At 35.4% G+C, this 22,593-nt stretch overlaps 2 protein-coding genes across 3 annotated transcripts; one reads left to right on the forward strand and one right to left on the reverse strand.

Annotated features, from left to right (window-relative positions):
• Positions 1 to 405: 405 nt before the first annotated feature.
• LOC135650446 (uncharacterized) lies at positions 406 to 11,039 on the reverse strand. Of its 2 annotated transcripts, XM_065169783.1 has the most exons (10): positions 10,775 to 10,927; positions 10,260 to 10,402; positions 8,226 to 8,331; positions 5,155 to 5,441; positions 4,848 to 4,953; positions 4,359 to 4,736; positions 4,191 to 4,270; positions 3,980 to 4,104; positions 1,486 to 1,716; positions 406 to 715 (listed from the first exon to the last, which is right to left on the reverse strand). In XM_065169783.1, the coding sequence occupies exons 3-10, from the start codon at positions 8,280 to 8,282 to the stop codon at positions 693 to 695; spliced, it is 1,287 nt and encodes a 428-aa protein (XP_065025855.1). In that variant the 5' UTR covers positions 8,283 to 8,331; positions 10,260 to 10,402; positions 10,775 to 10,927; the 3' UTR covers positions 406 to 692. The 2 variants fall into 2 exon arrangements, with proteins under 2 accessions (XP_065025855.1, XP_065025854.1); XM_065169782.1 differs by lacking the exon at positions 10,260 to 10,402 and having other exon boundaries at positions 10,775 to 11,039.
• A 3,495-nt stretch (positions 11,040 to 14,534) lies between these two features.
• Positions 14,535 to 21,459, forward strand: LOC135651909 (uncharacterized protein At1g10890-like). The gene is made up of 6 exons (XM_065172537.1): positions 14,535 to 14,637; positions 14,745 to 14,797; positions 14,900 to 15,117; positions 17,084 to 17,299; positions 20,410 to 20,629; positions 21,002 to 21,459. The coding sequence occupies exons 3-6, from the start codon at positions 15,005 to 15,007 to the stop codon at positions 21,266 to 21,268; spliced, it is 816 nt and encodes a 271-aa protein (XP_065028609.1). The 5' UTR covers positions 14,535 to 14,637; positions 14,745 to 14,797; positions 14,900 to 15,004; the 3' UTR covers positions 21,269 to 21,459.
• Positions 21,460 to 22,593: the final 1,134 nt, after the last annotated feature.

A 22,593-nucleotide genomic window follows, 5' to 3' on the forward strand; every position in this document is an offset into this window, starting at 1 on the left:
TAATTCAAACATATAGTTTAAATACTCTTCATTTTATTAGCATTATAATATCAATTTCAATCAGTTTCGATTAATGAGTGAAACGGATTGCATATTTGCGGTCGAAATGATTTTCTTCTATTTAAAAAAAAAAGGTTCGCAACATTTAAGAGGATTTTCTTCTTTTTCAAAAAAAAAAAAACACTGTAGAAAACACTCAAAATAAATAAGTCCATGAGGCTACCCTTACCGCCGAACCATATCGATTGCGAGACAGTCGGTGAAGTGCCGACAAGTTTTGTGGGTGAAAACTGCTGAAGCTGGTGCACTCAACTACGGCAGTGCCATTAAATGCTTCGAAACACCTGCAAATAATTCTCTGACAGCTACAATCTTCTCGCAGGCGATTGATCTATATAGACGGCATAGTCCAAATTATGGTCCCATCCAATAAATAATCCAAATCACCCGGAAGAGATGTAAACTAAACGAAGATTACAAATGCCAGCCGAACAAAATTAGCTACATATCTTTGACAGCAAAGACTACTTTTCTAATCACGCGGGAAGGGGTGACTACCCACACTCGGTCAGGATCACCAACTCAATTCAGAAAATACATCTCCACGCTAAATTCATCGAGAAGAAGGTGAGTGTGCCTATATATTAAACTAGACTTGTAGAAAGCATTTGAACAACGCTTAAAAGAGAACCTCAATCACTTTCATCCTCATCACCTGTGAAAAAAACAGCATATGATGTCAGCTATAACAAAGGACTATAACAAAATATTTGCATGTGATAACGCAGCACATATAACCTTCTCAGAAGAAAACATGCATGTACCAATTTACTGTTAACAAAATTTTGATCAAGCTTACTACAAAGTTTTGTGAGAAAATGTTGAGAAAAAAAACAGCAACAGGACCTCAAAAGTTCAACATGTAAAACCAGGATATCAAGCTTTCAGCAAAAATAATACTATGCATAGACTTGTTTTCAATTTGGCTGTTTATCCTCACATTCTTAACTACAGTTACATGAGCAAGTAAAACAGTCAGACAACAGTAGGTGGGGCCAGAGAGGAGTCTGCACAGGCGAGAGTGAACCAGTGACCCACTTCTGTTAGAAGCAGCACCAGAATTTATATTCACAAGTAGCAAGAAGAATCACTGGAACCATTTTTATAGTGTTCATAATGTTACAATGGCATCTAATTTAAACAATTGTGTTGCTTCAACTGCGCAGTCTACTTCCAACAAGTGGACCATCCCTAGAGAGGCAGTGCTCATACCACCAGAGCTTCAGCCCCAGAATACCATAGGCAAGACCAGAGAGAACCAACATAAGAGAGATTTAGATCATGACTACACAAACTTAAAAAAGGTCGGTTTCTCCCTTTTCCAGTGCACCAGAAAAAGAACTTCATAAATTTCCTCAGATCCACACATCAATTCAAATTGTTCGTTATGAAAAAGAAATGTCAGTCATAATGAGAAACCCATACCTTCATCAGATTCTCCACCCGAACCTGAAACATCATCCTCATTGTCATCATCAGTGTCTTCCTCATTTTCCTCATCTTCGTCATCTTCATCACTATCAACTTCTATTTTAGGCTTTGGTAGAGGAATATAACTTGATGATGTTCTCCGACGAGAACTTGAGACTATGTTACTCATGTCAATGCCTTCAAGTTCCTTTGCCCTTTCCTTTTTCTTTCTTACTACTTTCATTTCTGAGTGAGACATGTAAACAAAGATACCAAGAGTGAGCTAGTACTTGACATGGATAAAATTTTATTCATAACCGAGTATATTGATGCAATAATTACTTTTAAGCAAAATACAATTGCTAGCTTGACAAGATACAGAACTGTAATATTGACCACTATGCCTATCTGAACCAGTGTCAATTTTAGTGCAAACAGTGTAATTATTTGTTTCAATAAGCAATAAAGCTACAACATTAAAGAATGTCAACTAAACAAGCTGCAGTTTCTGTCGTTATGGTAATAAAATGAAGCAAGCACCGGCCACCCATATGCATTGACATGGAAGAGATGTAGAGTGATAAATGGGACTACTGGTAATAGGATATATTGCTGCATTCAAACTGAAAACTCAAAAAGTGATTTCATAAAATCTTTGAGGTCCTGCACAGTATTATTGTTATTGAACATGGGGTAGCTGTCAAGGAAAAGACCATGGAGTATTTGGTCAAAACAAGGAGTTTGCAGTATGATCAGATTCTCAGGATTCCATCTACAGAACAATTTCACAAAGCAGTACCAACACATATTCCAGGCCTACAACAACAAATTTTCTCAAGTACCTATGACTAGGATGGATAAAAAAAGGTGCATGTTCCATAAAATAAGTCACCTACTATGCTTACTCTCTAGCATAGAAGTGTCCACCGTTAAATGTGCAGAGAACACTGTTTGCCACACTAAATTGTACCAATTATCTCGTATGTTGAATTGCATATATAGATAAACCATGGTTAACTAGGCTGGTCTCATGTCAGGCTCTAATTAAGTTGACATTTTTACTGTTCTCAGATGATTTTGTCAATGCTTAAAGCGGAGATTTAAAAAAACAAAGAGGACTCATCCAGAAATGACTCATCATACAAAAAGAGAAAAAGCCTGCTTAAACAGGACATGGAAAAGAACTCTATGACAGGTTAATTTGGCTAAGGAATCCTTCCATTCTTGGTTCTACTAAAAGCATCCTTTCGGGAAAGACTGACCATCTGACAAATTGGGCTAACTTTCATGTATGAACAAAAATAGAAATATAGAAGTTTTTAAATTACAGTTAAACTGAAATAAACCAAATCCTAAATAATTGAGACTCTCCTCAAATCTTCCTCGGTTTAGGATTTCCAACAAAGATGGAGATCAAATTTCAACTACCGAGCACTTGGCCTCTGACAATGTAGTACCACTATTAGCCTCGTGTTCTTGCGCACCAAAACATGTAAGATGATCCCCATTAATCTCTTCATTGATATCCTCAACATATATTATAATTATAGCTAATCCAAGATTATTGGTAGCATATTTGTTCTGTATTTTTTTGGTGTTATTGAATAGTAATTTTAACTTGACACATCTTTTGTAAAAAAATTGAAACAGATAATATCAAGGTATGCAATTTCAAATAATATCGAACGGTACAGGTGGTACGTACCGGTCCGTCAGGCGTCAGCTGACTGGTACATGGACCGCCTGTTATCGGACGAAACGATATATATATATATATAAGACGACGTCGCATCGTCTTTTTCGGCAACATCGCCCTACATGGGAGAAGGAAAAGGCAACGTCGCCGAGGCGATGCGGCATCATGGTATATACTAAACGGTATACCATTCGATATACCGCTCGGTATACAATATCGTACCGTACCAAACTAACGTCGAAACTCCGGTACCATACGAAATTGCGAACCTTGGATAATACAAGGCTACTAGTAGTAATCAGTTTGTGATACTCATAAAGTCTGTTGTCGTATACTTGTCATAGAATTCCAATTTCATATGATCCTAGTCTACGATGGCAGATGGCAGAAGCCTCAGGCACTATGTTTCCTCTTCCACTGCCTCCTCTTCTTCCTTCTGATCCACCACCTCCCTTTTTTCTCCCACTTTCTCAATAGTCCAAGTAATACTAGCCTGTACTGAGTGTCAATGTATTAATTTGTACCAGTCTAATTGCTGACTGATATCGGCACTGGACTGAGATTTCCATCCACAACTCCAACCTTCACTTGACCATCATAAAAACAGATGTCATAACTAACTTTACACAAAATAAACTACATCATGATGTACCAATCAGGCCCTGCAACAAGAATATTCTAACTTAAGTATCTAGCTCCTAAAAGCTATAACCAGGTATTGTCACATATCTGAATAGTATACATATCATGCTCAAAAAGGAGATCATAAAACTATAGGCATAAAATGAATCTAAAAATAAGCCAATATTGTACGTTTTTCAGAAGGATTAGTTGATAATCCTTCCTTTTTAAGAATTCCCTCCAACTCCTTTATCAAATAAGCTTCACGTTTGCTTTCAGCCACCTGTTTAGCCCTCTTATAAACAGATGGAGGGACACTGGAAAACAAAAAAGATAAAAATAATCACTAGAACAGTATGGACAATAAAAAAATCTGGTCAAAGAAAAAAGACAAATGATATACCCCATTCCACAGGACTTAATTATTGACTTTAGGTGCTCTACTCGTTTACCATATACCTGAGTTGGCTTCTCTTGTTTCTTCTGCAGTTCATGAAATCAAATCAAATCACCATAATAACTCTGATGATTAAACCAGAAGAGACTATGATGAAACATTATGTAGCAAAACCTTGACATCTCCTTTGGATGAATGAGGACTATCTGCAGAGGAATTGCCACCATCATCTTCAGAAGTGTTCTCTGAAGCTTGCTCCACCATCTTTTTTTCACTAGAACTAGATGACTCATTTTTATCTTGAGACTTTTTCTGCCTTTTTGGTGCTCTTGCAACTGATTTAGTTTTTTCATTTGTCTTTTTTTTTTGCCTTATATCTTCATCAACTTCCTCATCCTCAGTAACGGAATCGTTGGTGTCTGAAGAATCTGACTCCTTACGAGCCCTTCTAGTGTTTTTTCCAGGTTTTTTCACATCCACATTTTGAGAAACTTTTTTAAGCTGCTTCTTAACTCCATTTGATGCTTTGACAACTTCAGGTATCTGTAAGACCTGGTAAATGAAAGACCGTCTATGAATTATGTTTTAAGCACTAATGCTTTCAGTAGATATCCTACAAAGCTTAAATACTCAGAACTAACAAATTGTCAACTAGGAACTAACCTTATCTAACTCTTCAGTAACAAAACTTTTATAGGCATCCAATGCTTTCTTCTCAAGTTTAAGATCTTCTTCCAACAGTCGGCGAACTTCTGCTAAAGAAATAGACCTGAATCATCCATAACAAGAAAGCCTCATCAACTGGAGCACATAAAAAGCATGATAAAACCCCAAACTTTTAGCAGTTAACTAGAAGAAGCTACATTACAGTGTTTTGTAATGCAAAAGATATTACAAGGCAAAGATGTCAGTATTCCCAATGACTATTGAATGGAGTGAAAAAAGCAGAGAATGATTTCATTTTACTTACGCAGAATTTGCTCTAAAATAGTCAGCTCTACTTTCTATTGCTTTCCTTATTTTGTCTTCATTTATATCACTATCATCTTGAGGACCTTGATTGTTTACAGTCTCATCATTTGAAGCTGACTTTCCACCTGATGCTGGAGAACCTTCTATTTCATCAGAATTACTCTTTCTAAAATCAACTGATTGCTGATAGTCTTCAGCCTGTCTTGACTTTTCTTCTTTTGCCGACTGAGAAGCACTCACTCCCGAGAGTTTGGGGACATTCTCATCGTCAGCACCATAAAAGCACTAGCTCCAATCAAATTAGAGTAATCAAGCATAATTCAAGATAGGTATATAAGAAAAAATAAAGGTGGCCTTTAATGTAAAACAATATAAAGGAAAAATAGCTTCTATCAATATCTCAGTTACATGACCGTAGAGAAAAGTACCAAGAAAGCGGACAAAACATGACAGAACTTATTCTTCAACCATTTATTAACAAAAGAATAGGCCCAGAACAGGACAGTTCATATTATTGCGAGAAATATAAAATATTACATGGGGAATAATTTGCAACTAAAATGAAGAAACATGCATTGGAGCTGTCTGTAGGTTGTTTACCAAAGTTTATCTATGAATTTTTATTGCAAAGTATCATTATCTCAGCTCTGAATTGCGGAGATTCCTTCAAATAAAAGAAATGAACAAAAAAAATGCTGAAAAGAATATGTTAGTCCTCAGATGAAGTTCATCAGATATCCTCCCTTCATCAGCATTGCTTCACTTTATATTTCCCCATCTCTATTTACAAGATCCACGCCCAGACCAACAAAAAATTCCCAGTATGATTTTCTAAAGCACAAATTATGAAATATTTTCCATGTAGGATCCAGAGCTACAAGAAAAGGACAGTGAAAAAGCAGCTAAAATACCGCAGGTAAAAGGTCAACCAAATTGGCATGCTTATACCCTTTATCAACCTTCTAAATCTAAAGTATAAAAATCTGGGCACCCATTGTATTCCAAAACACATTATGGAATATATAAAATGACATGGGACAAACTAAATTCCACATATCTCTCTACTTGGAACATCTAAAAGATCTAATTGCACTGATGTCAGTTAGTTCTTGAGCTTCAAATACTCCAGGCTTCCGAGCCTCCAACAAATCCTTGGTTAAGTTTTGCAAATATTGGATCTTCCAACATCTAAAGCTTCATGCACAATCTAAAGTAAATTTATGAATCACTTTAAAACCTTGATATTCTCCCCTCATCAAACCAGAGCTTTCCAACTGTAAACAGTTAGGAAAAAAGAAGCCCTTGCAACAAACACATAACATACCAGCAATATAAAAGAAAAGGGGAAAAAACTAGCCTACATCAGTGTTCCCAGGATGGTCATATGCCTCACTTGTGCATGGTTATCTGCATAGCATAATATCCATTAGGATTTCGATGACTAAACACCATATTTCAGTCTTCTTCCTACAGCATACCAACTCTTCACAATCTTAATTCTCAATCATGCAAAGAACCTAACCAATGCAATCTTTGAAAAGCAAAAGTTTAGAAGCATTCATTTAAAGCATAAGAAGTGGATATCAACTTTCTATAAGATAAAATGTTCACCCAATCAATGCTAAAGTCTGGAATGTTGAGAAACATCTTTCTTCTTATCCATATTAAATATTTCATTTCCACTTCACAACAACTGACATTTACAGTTACATGGGGAGAAAAACCAACTGGCACAAATTGGGCATATGGCATTGATGTTGTAAGCTTGTGTTATAAAGCTCATCTCAATTTTAATAGGGGATATCATTCCCAGATGAAGATCATATACAGCTCCCCATATATGATCAGACTTGACCTTCACCAATCAGAATTCCAAGTGACTTAAGTTTTTCATGACAAACAGTACGAGAAGTTACAGAGCTTTAACATTCAAATATTGCCTCTGGAATGTTTAATCAGCTGGCCCTTCTCTGGTCAACTCAACTAGCAGTCATGTTGTTTCCCATCACTGGGGAGCTATTCCTCTTGGGAATATTTTTTCAACAGTCTTCTATGTTCTTTTTTTATCGTGTTTAAATAAAATCTTTTTGTTTCAGAAAAAATTGCCTCAACCACAGTTTATTTATCAGCCCAGCCTTAAATCTTGACTCAGATTTACCTTCATTCCTGATAGAGTCTAAACTTACAACATTGAGGTTTATTCTAAGCTAACTGCAAGCAACTCAGATCATCTATAGCACTGAATAAAGTAATGCTTTCAAGAAAAAATTACCTGAAGATAATAGATATTCTAGTAGTAAAAGCAAGAGAACAAATGTGTTACTAAAAGAGGATAAAGTTTCACAGATTTGATGTCTATGTAGAGGGATAGAAGCCCAGCATATTCTCTACGCTATACTTAGCTTGCTAGCATCTAGCACATACTAAAACCTAAAATTTGGATATATGCTTCTTGTAAGAACTTTTAATCAGCATAAGGATCATAATGTACACACCTAGTCTAAATAGTAGATCCTTAACGATTAATGATTGAATCAGTAAATAGGTATATATTCCTAGATTTTAATAGATCATTGTTGCTGTGAATTCTCCTAAACTAACTTTCACGAGCAGATCAAACAAAAGAGAGTAATACTAAAGAAAAGCTTTCATGCAAGGCATTTGGAGTTGTACAACATAGTAAACGAACAAGTTCTCAGTGAACCCAGATTTTACACAACATAGTAAATCAACTGACTTGTAGCAAGTTTTCAGTGAACCTAAATGACCACAAAATATTACCATAGTGTGCATACAAAGGCACTTCACACATTAGAAAGTCATTAAGTATGACTATGTTCAGATTTCTCTTCATGAATTGACTTATCAAATTAGGATGTATCCAACTGAATAAAAGATAATGAAAGGTAACGCATCTCCAGATCAACAAGAAGCAGAAGATATCTAAACTTACATAAAGCAGTCATGGGTGAAAAGAGTGTACAAAACATGAATACCAATTCAAGCATACCTCTTAAGTGAAAGCACACATAAAAAATCATAGAAGCATCATTTAAGTAAAAGCAATACCTCTTCCAAACATTGCTTAATAAACCTCTTATAAGCATCCAATGAAAACATATTCATCCCCAAGTCCTTTTCTAGTGCTCTTCGAACACCTTCAAGTGTCAAAGTGCTGAAACAAAAAACAAATATCAGGAGCTTTACAACATCCACCAACTGAAAACAGTCTCAACAGGATAAATCACATATACGGAAAATAAGTTATATGCCGCATAAGCAGAAGCATTTCACTGAAATTAAAAAACTATTGATATGTATCCCGATCTACAATAGAAAAGAAACAGCAATGAATAGACCGACTAATAAAAAGGAAGCAATAGTAAGACAAAACCCCATGAGTACAAGTGAATCATGATAACATTAACTGCAGCATAACCAGAAGTAACATAGGTTAAATTTACATATCCACATATCTTTGATAGAATTGTTGCAAAACATCATAGTATAGTCAAACAAGGTAAAATATTTGTCTGGCAGATGTACCAAAACCCTATCTGAAAGGTATTCAATACTGATACTGTTCAGTATGCTCAAAAAAATACTAAATCTTCAATTTATATGAAATTTAACCAGTATCATGCACTTAGTATGCCAGCCCTTGGTTGGTATATATCAGACAATACATCCGGATATGGTGGTACTTTAAAGTTTGAACTTTGTAATTAAAACGTGACTAAGATAAGAAATCAATAAGAACATATTGATACCAATAAAATCATATAGCCACAATAGATTGTTAATCACAAGATACAAAAACGAAACTTGTAACGAAAAGCAGCCACAAAAGGTGTTTAAATGCAACTTTCCAGAGATTAGGTTGCTAATGATAAGATAGAGAAAAGAAGAAAACACAAACTTGCACTGACAATCAAAAATAAGAAAGTGTTTAAGTGTAGCTTTATTTTCAACCTATATTTGAACCATTCTTCAAAAAATAAATTGTAAATTAATGCCCCTTATAGAGGTAAAAGGATGGATAATTACACAGATCTCCCACCATTAAGGTGGGGTAAAGGCTAATGTCCACAAACTACTAGAGTGCCCCCTTGGGACTTGTGCTGTTATATAGTTAAGTAACAAACTCTTGAATTATCAAGTCCAAAACTGAGTAGTCTGAAATAATTACCATCATGATTCGCATACCATATTATGACTTTTGGCTTCATTAGCATCAAAAATGCTAAGATGCCACCTGGAACAAGGATGATCTTATTGCAAAAATGTAACATGTGGAAAGGCAAAAATGTAGCTAAAGGAGCTATACTGTGGGCAATCCTACTTGGGCAATGACAGCAAGGAGGCTATCCATCATGCTGTTTACCAGCTTGGTTCAGCTTATGGTTGATTATGCCACGGATAAAGGATGTTCATCCTGTCACCGTCCGTGTTTGAGAGACATAAGGAAATACTTTCCAAACTAAAAGTCGGAAGTCATATGCATTGACTTTACATATGGGAATCTAGTGATCTACTCGATGTGAGCTTTGATACAATATCTGGTAAATCCTTCTCAAGTCTTGTATCTGTAGATATCTGACTTCACTTTATCTAGAAGCTTAAAGAAGTCTTGAAGCCACCACATGTATGCTATAAGTGCGTCATGCTTGAACCGAGAAACAGATACTAAGCCGAGAAATTTCTAATGCAGCAGAGAAGGACCGATACTATTTTGAGTAAGCATGTACATGATTCTTAAAAACACCATTGATTTATTCATCTTCCTAGTCACAATTCCCTCATTGTCTAACTTAAGATTGTCCATGTATTTAATTCTGCAGTTGATTTGTTCATCAACTTTCTCACCCATGTTCAGTATTTCATTTCACAGATACATGTGAGAATAAGCTGATTTAATCAAATGTCTCACTGAGTCTGATGTTATAACGAGGAAAAAGAAGAGAGATAATCAAGTAAATCAAACCGAATCGAGGTAAAAGGCCAGCTCCAAAAGTTCCATTTAGCAGACTCAAAATATAAAGCAAAGAAAGCAACCAAACAACTACGAAGTAATATAACACAAGAACAAATGTCAGAATGGACCACTCATTTTAAGCAGGTGACAAAATGCCCCAGAAAGCATAAGCAACTTCGATATGTAGCATCTAAAACTGCCTCTGCATGGAAAATTCCACTGCAACTAGTCCCTTATCTCCAAGCAAAAAGAATCCGATCCCTTCCCTCACCTAGTAAAATTAAAAGAAAGGAGTAAAAAAAAAAAAATCCATTCGCACTAACCAAAATAAGCTCACCTCCGACTCGCGCCACTCTGAACCCTCTAACCCAAGTTGAAAACGAAAAGAGCAGCAAAATCTAACACAAAATCAATCCCTCGAGAACAAGAAACACGTCTTTATTTTCACACCCGCTAAACAAAACCAAAAAAATCCCCACAAAACTTCCCCGATAATAGAGTAAACCATGAATTCTTGTAATATCTCCAATTCTAGGATACTCAAAAGGCGCGAAGAAAAAGGCAAAAAAAAGCGAAACTCAGGATCTGACCGCACGATAAATCAAGATGGGGGGAGAGGAAAAAGGAAGGGATGATGTCTCACTCGGCTCGCTCCTTGAAGTCGCTAACGCGTGCGCGCATCGCTCGGGATATCTCCGCCTCGATCTCCTCCTTCGTCTTCGCCGCCCCCACGTCTGCCTCCATGGTCGCTCCCACTTGCCGGCTCGCCCGCCGTCGCAAGGCAGAACGAGAGCGGAGAACGAAAGGCAGAACAACGATGAAAGAGAGATTGCAGTGGGGAAGGTCGCACTGAATCCGATCCCGAGCGCAACCCTAAAAACCCGTTTGCGATCGGGCGGGACTCGTGTCAAAAAATTCGGAGCACACGATTCCATCGACTTAGGGGATTAATGGTAGGGGGGGGCAGCGCTCTGTGATTGGAGGCAGAGAGCGGGCCCGCCTATGGGACACACTTATGGCAACGCGGCTGGCGTCCAACGAAAAGGCCGTGTAGGTGAGTCTGGTGATACGCAGAGGGGTAAGAATGGAATTTTCCCTATAAAATATTTGATAGTCTGACAGCAAATCTGAGATGTACGGCCGAGAATGATTTGATGATGGCAATAATAAAAATTTTAATTTTGATTTTTTTTTTCTTTGAAAAAATATCCAAACAAGATTATTAAGCTATTTTACTGATTTATCTCTGGACAATTAAGTTACTATCTTTTAACCCAAAAACAATGACCTTTGGATCATCGATTCAGTAAAGTGCTATTGATCAATTAGAATTGAGATGGTTTTCTTGATGAGATTTTTTTTTTTTTTTTGATAATATTGATAAATAAACTTTAGGTGAGACATCAAGTTTGGATGAATATTAATTAGACATCAAGTAGTCTATTTTCTTAAAACTTGAATTACCCATTTTATTATGATAAAGATGGTCATGAATAATATTATAATTATTTTATTATATTTTTAATGTCTTTGGTGTTTCGAGATATGATTAAATTTTAAAAAGCCTTTAAAGACTTTGTCATTCGAAAAAATTTTGATATTAAATATATTATAACTATAAGTTATAAGATAAATTTAAAATGTAAATTTTTCGATCTAGTTTTCAAATTATCAAATTTCATATATAGCAAATTACATTCTTTCGTTGTAGATCAAATTAAAGATCAAGTTATAACAAATGTTGATTATACTCCAAAGATAATTATTATTGATATTAAAAAAATTCATACAAGAGGATTTATCTTAGATAGCATGGGAGATTATACTTAATAATATTGATAGTGCTTTGACCACTTATACACTAATATAATTTTATTTTTAAAGAAATTAAAACTATATGAAGACTCATGTCTAAAGAACGTTTTCATCGTAAAATTATTTTCAAATAATATTTTAGACTTTTGGAGTTTGCTTTACAAGTCTCGTCATAAATAATTAATAATTTAAAATTAATTTCCACAAGTATCATCTAAGATCAACTTATCAAAGCGAATGACAAAAGTCAATACTACATCGTTTTAAGATAGTTACGATAGATTTTGAGAATTTAATATTTTCATGCTATAGCTTCTATTGGGTATAGGAATGGTAATTCATTTTTTTTATGAAGATTATTATAAAGTTGATACGTACAAGAATATATATAATGATAAAATATTTTCTACAAGAAACAAAAAATATTAGATACAACGAGAACATGATCCTATTATATTGCCTTGGAGAAGCATGGTGTAGGTTGATAGAAAAAAAAGGGCAAAAAATGGTAAAAAAATGAATCAATATATAATGAAAAAAAAAAAAAGTATTCAAGGTATCAGTATTGATATTTAGATAGGCATTTTGGTTGCAACAGCTCATTAAAAATTGAATTATAATTTTGAAGTGGCTTAGTGAAAACTAACTTTCGATGACTTATACATTTGAAATATAATTGCTTTTCATTTGTTTAAACTATTCGATCGGACAAAATTAATGTAAGTTATATTGAAATTGTAAGTTTTAGTAGATTCACTGTCTTACAACACATGCATTATTTTATATATTGAAATAATACAACAAATTTGAGATTGATTTTTGGGGTTGAGTTCTCAAGGTAAAATTTTTATGGGATATTTCGGATCAATTTAGAAGCTCAAATATCAAAAAACATATAATGAATCTATAATATTTGTGTGAAAATAAAAAAATTAGATAAAAATAAAAATGATACATAATTCATAATTTAAATAATTCATAAAAAATTAAAAATAGAAAACCAGTGATATGTGTCAGCTACGTCTAATGCAATTTTTTTAGAAAAAAAAAATCAAATCAATTAGAAAAGTCTGATACACTATTTTTTATATTTTGGACAAAAATAGTGCGTTGCATATTAGAAAATATTTTCTCCCTTCCAAATTTTTACTAGGTGTTTTGTATCAATTTAGAACCTCAAATGTCAAGAAAAAAAGAAACATTTCATAGATTCATGATATTTATGTGAAAATAAAAGAATGACCAAAAATTAAAAAAAAATGACACATAATTCACTAGCTGAATAATTAATTAAACATCAAATAAATTTTTAAAATAGAAAACTAGTCATATATGTCCATTTGGGTCTAATTAAATTACTTTCTAAAAAATTTAAGTCACATGGACTGATCATTTTAATTAAATAGGAATTATTTTCTTTGACCCTAATTTTTATCAGGTGTTTTTGGACAAATTTGAAAGTTCAAATGTCAAAAAACAATACATAGATTCATGATATTTATGTGAAAATAAAAAAAGTGCTATAAAAAAAAAACACACTATTCATAAGTTATATATTTTATAAAAAAAACAAATAAAATTTCTAAAATAGAAAACTAATGACATATATCCATCTAAGTCATATGCAAACATTTTCTTAAAAAAAATACATTACATTGGTACAATATGTTTACACAATAGAATACGCATTACAAAAGGGCATAAGTATAGAATAGCTCTTTACTATCTCAAAACATAATATATACATGGTTTATATAATTATGTCTATCCAGTAGGTATACACATTATAGAAATACTTTTATTACATTCTATAATAATCTTTAATAATTTCAAAGTATCAAAAATTTTTGGATTATAGATTTGGTAATGAATTGACACTCCGATTCACAATAGTTTGGTAATGAATTAAGATTTAAAGTGACCAAAGGGATTATAGATTTTAATTTAATGATTTAGAATTGGATAAATTAGCGTGTCAATTATCTCATTAGATCTTACTTATAACCTCTTACTTAAAAAGGTGCAATCTCTTAATCAACCGTATGGATCTTGATATTAACTCCTAATCCTAATTCAAAAATATATTTCGATTAAGTATGTGATTGAAACTTTGGACCATATATTTACCTTAAGTTTCGTGCTCAGTGTGATCCTGATGTCAATTCCTCACAAGCACCGAAAGAACTCCACGATTCAAGTAACGGGCCGTCCATTAAGATACATCTTCCTTAAAAATTGTGCAGTATCTTGATCAACGGTGTGGATCTTGATGTCAGCTCCTAACCCTAGTACAAAAATATATAATTTAAATAAGTCATATAATTAAAATTCTGGGCCGTGCTTTAAAATATGCGTTCCTTAAGAGACGTGCATCGCTTGATCTATGGTGTGGATCTTCGAGTCAAGTGCATCAACTAGGTTTGAGTATATCTATATATATATATATATATATATATATATATATACCCTTTTAATGACGCAACCAAAGTCAATGTTGAACTCGGTGACTCAGTCCGCATGGCGAGTGAACTCGGAGTCATCACCGTGCCGGACCCTATCCCAACTCATCGCATTATAAGTTCGTTTCTCCGCCCCACTTGTACCCTTATCGGACACCAACCCAATCGCCCTCCGGGAGAGCGGCGATCTCCCTCCACTCTGTTGCCCGTCATATCGCCTCGTCTTGCCGTGGTAATCCCTTCTCCACCCTACCCCGATCGCTTCTGTTTTCCCTCTTTCTCTCCTCTTTGATGTCCCCTTTTTTGGGACGCTGATGATGCTCTTCTTTCTTCGTTCAGGTCTTTTCTTCCGGTTATTCGACGAAATCTCGAGAGCCCGAGGCCTATTCTTGGTAAAAAGATATGTTTGTTTTGTTTTCTTTCATGCCAAGGGTTTAATCGTTCATTATCTCTTGTTTTTTTAATCTCTTGTTTTTGTCGCTTTGATCGTGTAGGAAATCCTGAGACGAGGAAGAGGACTTGTTTTCGTTGTTCGATTTGTTACAATTTGGATCTTTTCTTCGCTAGCTTGAGTGGTCGATCTTCTGGCCCGGCGAGAGATGCCTCGGACGGTCTCCCGGTCCCCTTCTTATAGGAGAAGACGGTCTCCTTCTCCTAGATACAGCAGCCGGAGAAGCAGAAGGGATCGCAGCCGCTCCCCTTATTCTTATAGGTGACGTCGCATGCTATTATGAGAAGCTAAGAAAATATTCACCTGGCCTTCTTGATTCCTGAGTTCTAATGTTTCTCGTTTCAAAGATCCCAGATTGTGAACTGCATCTATGTCTGCCTTACTGCTTCCTCATAGGAATACGTTGCGTTGTTAACGATCAGAGACTGAATTGATAAGAGCTTTTTATTTTCTCCTGCTGGAGCATCAACCAAAGAGTAATTCGATCTTATCTTGTTAAACACTTCTGGTGGCTAAAAGTGTTAGCTTGTTAAGGTTCTTTTCTAGGTGGATCAAGATTTATTTTAATGCTGTAGACAGATGCGGCTGTAACTTTCTTAGATTATAGCACTGGATGGTAAGTGAAATGAAGACATAGTTGAAGGATCGTCTACGATTACATTGTTGTTTTTGTAAACTTGTTTTTCATCTTTAGTGCTGCTGGTTTGGTTACTGTACTCATATGAGATGATGGAGATCTGAATATGACAAATGCACTCATATGATGAGATGACAGAAATCTGAATATGATGCATAATTTGGACCTATACTTGTTGATGACATGAGGATTTAGTTAATGACTATCTGAGACTGATTTCTGCTGGGTTCAGGTCAACTTTCTTTCTCTTGTGTGCTGATATTTTACACAAATTGTTGCTCTTTTTTACTTCATGGCCTTGTATAGCACCATGCGTTTTTTTAAATTTAGTCTGTTATATTGAATTTTGAAATACCATTTTTCTAAACAAGATACATCTATTTGCCTGCATTACGGTGGAGTCATTTCTCAGTTGTGACTGTTGCAGTATATATTTTGAAGAACTTTGCAAGAAAACACCTTGTCAAAAAATTAGAAACTATGCAAGTTGATGCGTATACCATTACATTGTGAATTAGCATACTACCTGCTCAGAATGGCGTTATGAATATGAGTCATTTTGATTTGTTTTGGAATTCCTGTGAATCAGCATTGAACTATCTAATCTCGCATTCAGAATTTGGCATGCAAAAAAATTTTGAGAGTCCCCTTTTTAGAATTTTCTCTTGTTATTTTCATCCCCATCACGAACAGTAGACCATCACCTATTGTATAATAAAAAAGACTTCTATTTTGTTTTTGAATAGAATAATACTGTCAATATTCTTGTAGCTGTCCTTTTTTGTTTAATCATTTGCCTCCTGATGAGGTTGGTTCATCAGCTTATAGACAGTTAAAATACTGAAATAGTGTTGGAAATAGTTGAGTATAAGGGGTAATGGAATCTATTGGCTACCCCTAGGCCATTAATGCAATCAATTGATGGTATATTCTTTAGAAAATAAGGCCGGAGCATAATAGCTATCAGTGGTTTTGCTGAAACTAATGCAACAGTTATTTTGAATCCAGGTGGATACTGGATGATTATTTTAATATGTATTCTTGCTTCACTAAGAAAATGAGTAGTTTCAAGTATGTTTTTTGTGAACTGGATATCTGTCAAATCTGCTGATAGATGCTGCTCAATAATATCACAAATTGATTTGAGCATTTGTAATCTATACTTATGTTGATATTCCTGTAGATGGTTGTAAACATTTGTAATCCAGGTGGATACTGTTGATGCTCAATAGTAAACATGATTTTGAGAATCTTTATAATTTTGTATGGATGCAAACTCTTAATCTCTATGATATTCAGTGGAAATTGAAATCTTGTTACATTTAATATTTGATGTTGTAGAACAGAAAAGGGAAAAGTATTGTATAAACAGCTAATGACTGTTCATTGTTATGTTGGTTGCCTGATTTGCATCTTTTGGGTATAAGTCAAGCGGTGAAGATTATTCCTAACAATATTTAAGGTAACTGCATGTGTTATATTTGAGTCCCAGTTGTTGGTAATATTGAATGAGTAAACTAAGTCTTTGCCTTCATAAATTTGTCTATATGGTATGAATGTCAGTGTCTGAAATTATTTTTAATCTTGAAGGAGGAAAAGTCGTTCTCCTTCTCCAAGATGGCGTAAAAGCCGTTCTCCGAGCCTTCGGAGACGTATTAGTCGTTCTCCATCGCCAAGGCGACACAAGAGACGAAGGAGTAGGAGCATGTCAACTTCGCCTGTAAACAAGTCTGAAAGCCCTAGTCTTGTGTCCATTGAGCAAAAAAATGCTCTTGAGAGACAAAGACAAGAAGAAGAAAAGAAACGGTAAAAACATAATCCTATACTTTGGTGAGCATTTTCATCTTAAGGCTTATGATACTTATTCTACATTCAAATTACTAGTGCATCTTCTTAATTTTACTAATACAAAACATGTGTGGGAAAAGTTACTTCATGAGATTGTAGCAGGCCCTCAATCTTCTCCATTCATATGCATTCTTCTTAATGCATGAAAAATTGAGATCACATACCAGAAATTGCTGCTTAAGCTTTGAAGGTTCACATATTTTAGGAGTTTACAAGAACAATATGGCATTTTTATTTAAAACTGAAGTTTCAATGCCGAAGATGAATTTCAGTAATTCTTGCGGGCAATGATCCTTCAACAGGATAAGACTCTCTAGCCTGGTTATTGTTATTGATTACCAACCAGTATGAAGGTTGTGGTTGAAACCTGATGTTCGTTATGACAGGTGATCTTGATTTTTGAGCTTTATATACCTCATTAGATTGTTCAAGATAATACCTCTTCAAGAGTTATTTCAAATATGTGATCTTGTGAAATTGCATTTAATTGTGTTCTTATTAGGTTATTGTGTTTAAATTAACAAACTGCACTTGTACCATTGAACCTCCTAATTACAGAAGACTTATCTATTAGAGATGATATAACTAAAGGATAGTTATCAAACCGGCCATCTACATGGCTAATCCTTGGGTCACTGGTCAGATCAATGATCAACTAACAATTAGTTCATTAGATAGTTTGTACTTCTTTATTTGGTTATCTTGTTATGCTTGAATTGGTTAAGGCTCTAAGGCATGCCTTCATCTTCCCGTGAAGGATGATTATGTTTCATAAGTTATTTTTATTCTTTTTCCTGATCTTAAACTTTCCATAAATTTTAGAATAGAACCTGCATATGTGTTTACATACCATGGTGCACTATCCAGCGACATGACTCTCTGAAATTGTGCATACTTCTTGTGTTTGCTGAAACTTTGGATATTGAAGCATGTAGCTCAATATGTTATTTTCTTTTTCCAAATTTACCTTACAAGAATTTAGTTTATCGACCACTGTGGATGTTTGAATGTTGCTTTTTGCATGATGCAAATTGTTTTGCTTTTCTTTCATTATTTTTTCATGTATATCTTCTCCATTTTGTTTAGTCTATTTATGTTCTCAAGTTCTTCATGTTTCTATTAATATGTAAAGATAGATTAATATGCTTTCTAACTTTTAACCAGCTGAGGATTTTGTGGAAGCTTGAATAAATAAGCCATTTGAAAGATATTAAGGAGGCTTAGCTAATTCTTTGTCAAGTAACTATTTTGCTATTTGAATTCTGCTGGAAGCTTTTGATCATTCATCTGATATTTGTAAATCATATGCTGATCTAACAATACTAGTATCTCTTTCTTCATAAAACCCAACACTTTGAGATATGCGGTTTTAGACTAAGGCACTTTGAGAAAGGTCAAGTAATTTGTATTGACAAAAGGGATGGATTTCCTGCAAGAAGTTCTCATATAAAAATTTCCAATTTCAAACACTTGGTTCATGCTAAAGTTTCTTGGTAAGTGAAAGCTAAGTTTATTTGAGGAAGTAACTGACAGTGCGATGTGAATTCTACACTCAAATGGAATGGATGTGTTGGGCTGGACCCTTGTGTTTACTAATATTCCACAAGAAGTTTAGCTGCAGTGCAGAGATCTAAAATTTTCTTTTGGTTCATTATAGAGGTGACGTGTCCTTGGTGCATATAGCATGATTCTTCTTTTCTTTTACTTGATTTAGAATTACAATATTCTTAAACTATGTGAAAGCATTTGGTAAAAATAGAACTTTCGGTGATATCTACTTTGGGAAGTTTACTGAAGTTGTTCAGGTTTGCTTCACGGAGTGCAGAATCCTAAAAATGTCATGGTTACTTAACTTCTTTTTGCTCCATGGGTAGAACATTATTAGTGAAAATTTCTCTGGTACTTGGATATTCTTCTTCCTTTTTCAGATGCATATATAGTTGGTGGAAGTTCAATATTTTTCTTTACTGGAATGATATCAGCAAGTTTTGGTGTCTTCTTGTTGTCATTTATGTTGATCCAATAGCTCCCTCCCTCTCACCTATCACCAAATTTTTAGGGATCATGATTAATGTCTGTTCAAACGAAATAACCGAAAGAATTGGAAGCTTGGTGTTCAGAAACATGAGAGGTTATCTTTGGATAAGGTTGTAGATCTACATCGAAGATTTTTTATTTAAAAAATCTTCAGAGAGAGAGAGAGAGAGAGAGAGAGAGAGAGAGAGAGAGAGTTATGTTCATTATGACCCCTCCCACTCTCTCTTTTGGTTTTACAAATCTACCAAGAACTTCTCTATCATTTCACTGACCACGTGTTTGCACTATCAAGTTACACATTACCTGCAAACAAGAAAGATGATCTCGGTGAGGTTTGGTTTTTGGTCAAATATACATAATATAAAAATAAGAGTGACTGTTGAAAAAACAAATGCTTCATTCTCTGGCATTTAAATTTGAGTTGTGATGACACTTAAGATTTTGCTGAGATCTCAAGAGTTGGATAGTAAGATCTATTTACTGTTAGCTGCACGATGTTTTTCATTTGTTTATCATGTTTTAATAATAGGAAATAGTTCTCAGCATTTTTTGTAACGCAAGGAAGCAAATGGAACATCCCGTAGTCTTTGCTTTGCATTGACACAGAAATTTATGGTGCGAGGACTGTGCTTTAATGGAGAAATTGAAGTATTTAAGTGATTACTTTTGAACCTGCCACAGGTTACTTGACATTTTTCTCCACAGGCTTTTCTGAAGGGAGCTACTGGTATAGTTCCACTTGTTATGTTTGATGATGCAATTGGTGCCTGCTTTATCTAGTGTTCACCAGTATGAAAACTCATTTGTTTGGATCTGGATTCTTTAGAGGTATGCCTAAAAAGCACAATCTCATGTTTAATATGTCATGATGGATGAAAAGGATGGGTTAGTAAGTTACCACAAATGTTACTTATATGCTGTTTGCTTATCTATTTTAAGGCTCTTCTTCTGGCTTCTGAGAACATCTCTCAACTTCTGTTGTTTTTTACTTAAGAACAGTTCTTTTTTTTTACATCTAATTTCACTAACAGGCGACAAAAGGAAGCAGAACTTAGAATTCTGGAAGAAGAAACTGCTCGAAGAATTGAAGAAGCCATAAGGAAGAAAGTCGAGGAGTCTTTGAACTCTGAGGAGATCAAGCTTGAAATACAAAGACGAATTGAAGAAGGTCATAAGAAACTACTTGATGAGGTTGCTGCCCAACTTGAAAAAGAAAAGGAAGCAGCTCTTATAGAGGCAAGGCAGAAAGCGGTATGGTTCCTATATAAGCGTACTTTGTTTGTGTGTTTTCTTTTTATTTCCATGCTTTACATAGAGATCACATCTTGTCCAATTTTGTGATTGAGCTCTCAGATGTTTATTGTCTGTCACTTTTGGCACCCAATGTGCAAATGTCAGCTGTACACAGGTTCCTGACTAAGTGCAGTCTGGTGGCATATGCACTCTTGTCAAATTGCTGTTCTTCACTGACTGGCCTGCCATGGAACTAAGTACTTTGCAATATGTGCTTTTGTTTTCATAGATGTACAAATTTTTGTGTTGATTATTGGATAAGTTGATTTTTGAGAAATGTTATTTTCTTTCCTCTACTTTTTCTGATGCCAGTTTGATCTGGGCTTGTAGGAACAAGAACGGAAGGAGAGGGAGGAGTTGGATAAGATGCTCGAGGAGAATCAAAGAAGAGTCGAGGAGTCTCAGAGAAGAGAAGCTTTAGAGCAGCAGCAAAAGGAGCTGGAGCGTTGTCTAGAGCTGGAACGTATGCAGAAAGAAAAGGAGGAAGCAATGCGAAGAAAGAAAATGTGGGAGGAAGAAGAAAAGGCGAATCAGATGAAGCTATTGGGAAAGAACAAATCTCGCCCCAAGTTGTCATTTGCTATAGGTTTGAAGTGAGAGACTCCCCAGTTAGTTTGGCTTTTACATTCTAGATGAGTTGCAATGTTCTAGTACTGGTGTTTTCCGCACTGTTGCCAGTTAATTTACCTAGCGAGGGGGACTCTCTTACGTCCTGCCTTCACTCTATGAAGGAGGGAGGGATGCTTATTGGTCTTGTGTATAAATCACGGACATCAACTTGCTTTTCACATCTTTTTCTTTCCCCGTGTTCTGCCTGCTTGTTGCATATGGTGAAAATTTTAGCTTGCTTATTATTTTGGTGAACTTGGACTATGGGGAAAATTGAAGTTTATCATATAATTTCCAATAAAATGTATTTTTTTAAAAAAATATCATTGTAGTTTTTCTAATACCACCGTAACTTATAACATTAATATTTTAAAAAAATACAATGTATTTATATACTTTTCGTGGTAAGTTGTAAGCATAAATAAGATAAAGAGGAAATCTCATGAGAGGATGAAGGAGAATTTCTTCTGAAGCCAAAAAGAAAATGATAGCTATTTTTATTTTTTAGTATATTTAAAATTATATTGATATTCTTTAGTATTTTTAAATGTAAGAACTTCATTTTTACTATTAACAATCTTTTTATTATTGATAATCTTTTTAAAAATATAATAAAATATTATTATATTATTTATAGCCATAATATTATCGATTTTATTTTTTCCCCGCCAAACACCGACGCTCCCCCGTGCTCCTTGCCACGTGACACCTTGCTGGCCTTCCATGTCATCGTGCCGCGCTTCTCCAACCGGGGGCGCTCGCCGCCGCTCCAACAGGTACCTCATCGACAGCCTCAGGGGCGACGACAAGCTCTACTACGCCACCTTGGGGGATTGCAAGTACTCTTCTACCACTGCAAGAGGAGGATGAGGAAGAAGAAGAAGAATAGGAGGAGGAGGAGAAGGCGAAGGCAAGGTGACGTTGGAGGTTCGCCCAGGCGACGCTGTTTGGTTTCACACGGCTACGTTAACGGAGGGGACGTAGGCGTCGGCATCGTCGTTTAGGCCATCGGCTCCGGTGGTGATCAAGCTCCGCCACTCTTTTATGCGCTTCTTCCAAGAGGTAGTCGTGGTGCAGCCGCCCTCCCCCGACCGCTCCTACGTGTTCGATCTCGACGAATTCCTCCACCAAGAATCTCGCTGCCACGTCATCTCATTTACGACATAGACGCCTACGATGGGAATTTCTCCGCCGCTATGCGCATGGAGGCGGATCTCGTCACCTTCTTCAACTTCCCGGTGGAGATCGCTTTTCGCTCGGGCAGAGGGATCGAGGTGGAGGTCGGCATAGTCTCCATCAGCGAATGGAGTGAC

This window comes from Musa acuminata, chromosome BXJ3-10, assembly GCF_036884655.1.
Source record: "Musa acuminata AAA Group cultivar baxijiao chromosome BXJ3-10, Cavendish_Baxijiao_AAA, whole genome shotgun sequence".
In the NCBI taxonomy this organism is placed as follows: domain Eukaryota; kingdom Viridiplantae; phylum Streptophyta; class Magnoliopsida; order Zingiberales; family Musaceae; genus Musa; species Musa acuminata.

Bases quoted from the DNA above. Each gene is read 5' to 3' on its own strand.
- LOC135650446 (XM_065169782.1), bottom strand. From the start codon at position 10,875: ATGGAGGCAGACGTGGGGGCGGCGAAGACGAAGGAGGAGATCGAGGCG. The intron at 4,105-4,190 runs GTATATCATTTG...TTTGTTTTCCAG, and splicing joins ATTAAGTCCTGTGGAATGGG to TGTCCCTCCATCTGTTTATA. The intron at 716-1,485 runs GTATGGGTTTCT...TTTTTTTCACAG, and splicing joins GGGTGGAGAATCTGATGAAG to GTGATGAGGATGAAAGTGAT.
- LOC135651909 (XM_065172537.1), top strand. From the start codon at position 15,005: ATGCCTCGGACGGTCTCCCGGTCCCCTTCTTATAGGAGAAGACGGTCT. The intron at 17,300-20,409 runs GTAAAAACATAA...TTTCACTAACAG, and splicing joins CAAGAAGAAGAAAAGAAACG to GCGACAAAAGGAAGCAGAAC. The intron at 20,630-21,001 runs GTATGGTTCCTA...CTGGGCTTGTAG, and splicing joins TAGAGGCAAGGCAGAAAGCG to GAACAAGAACGGAAGGAGAG.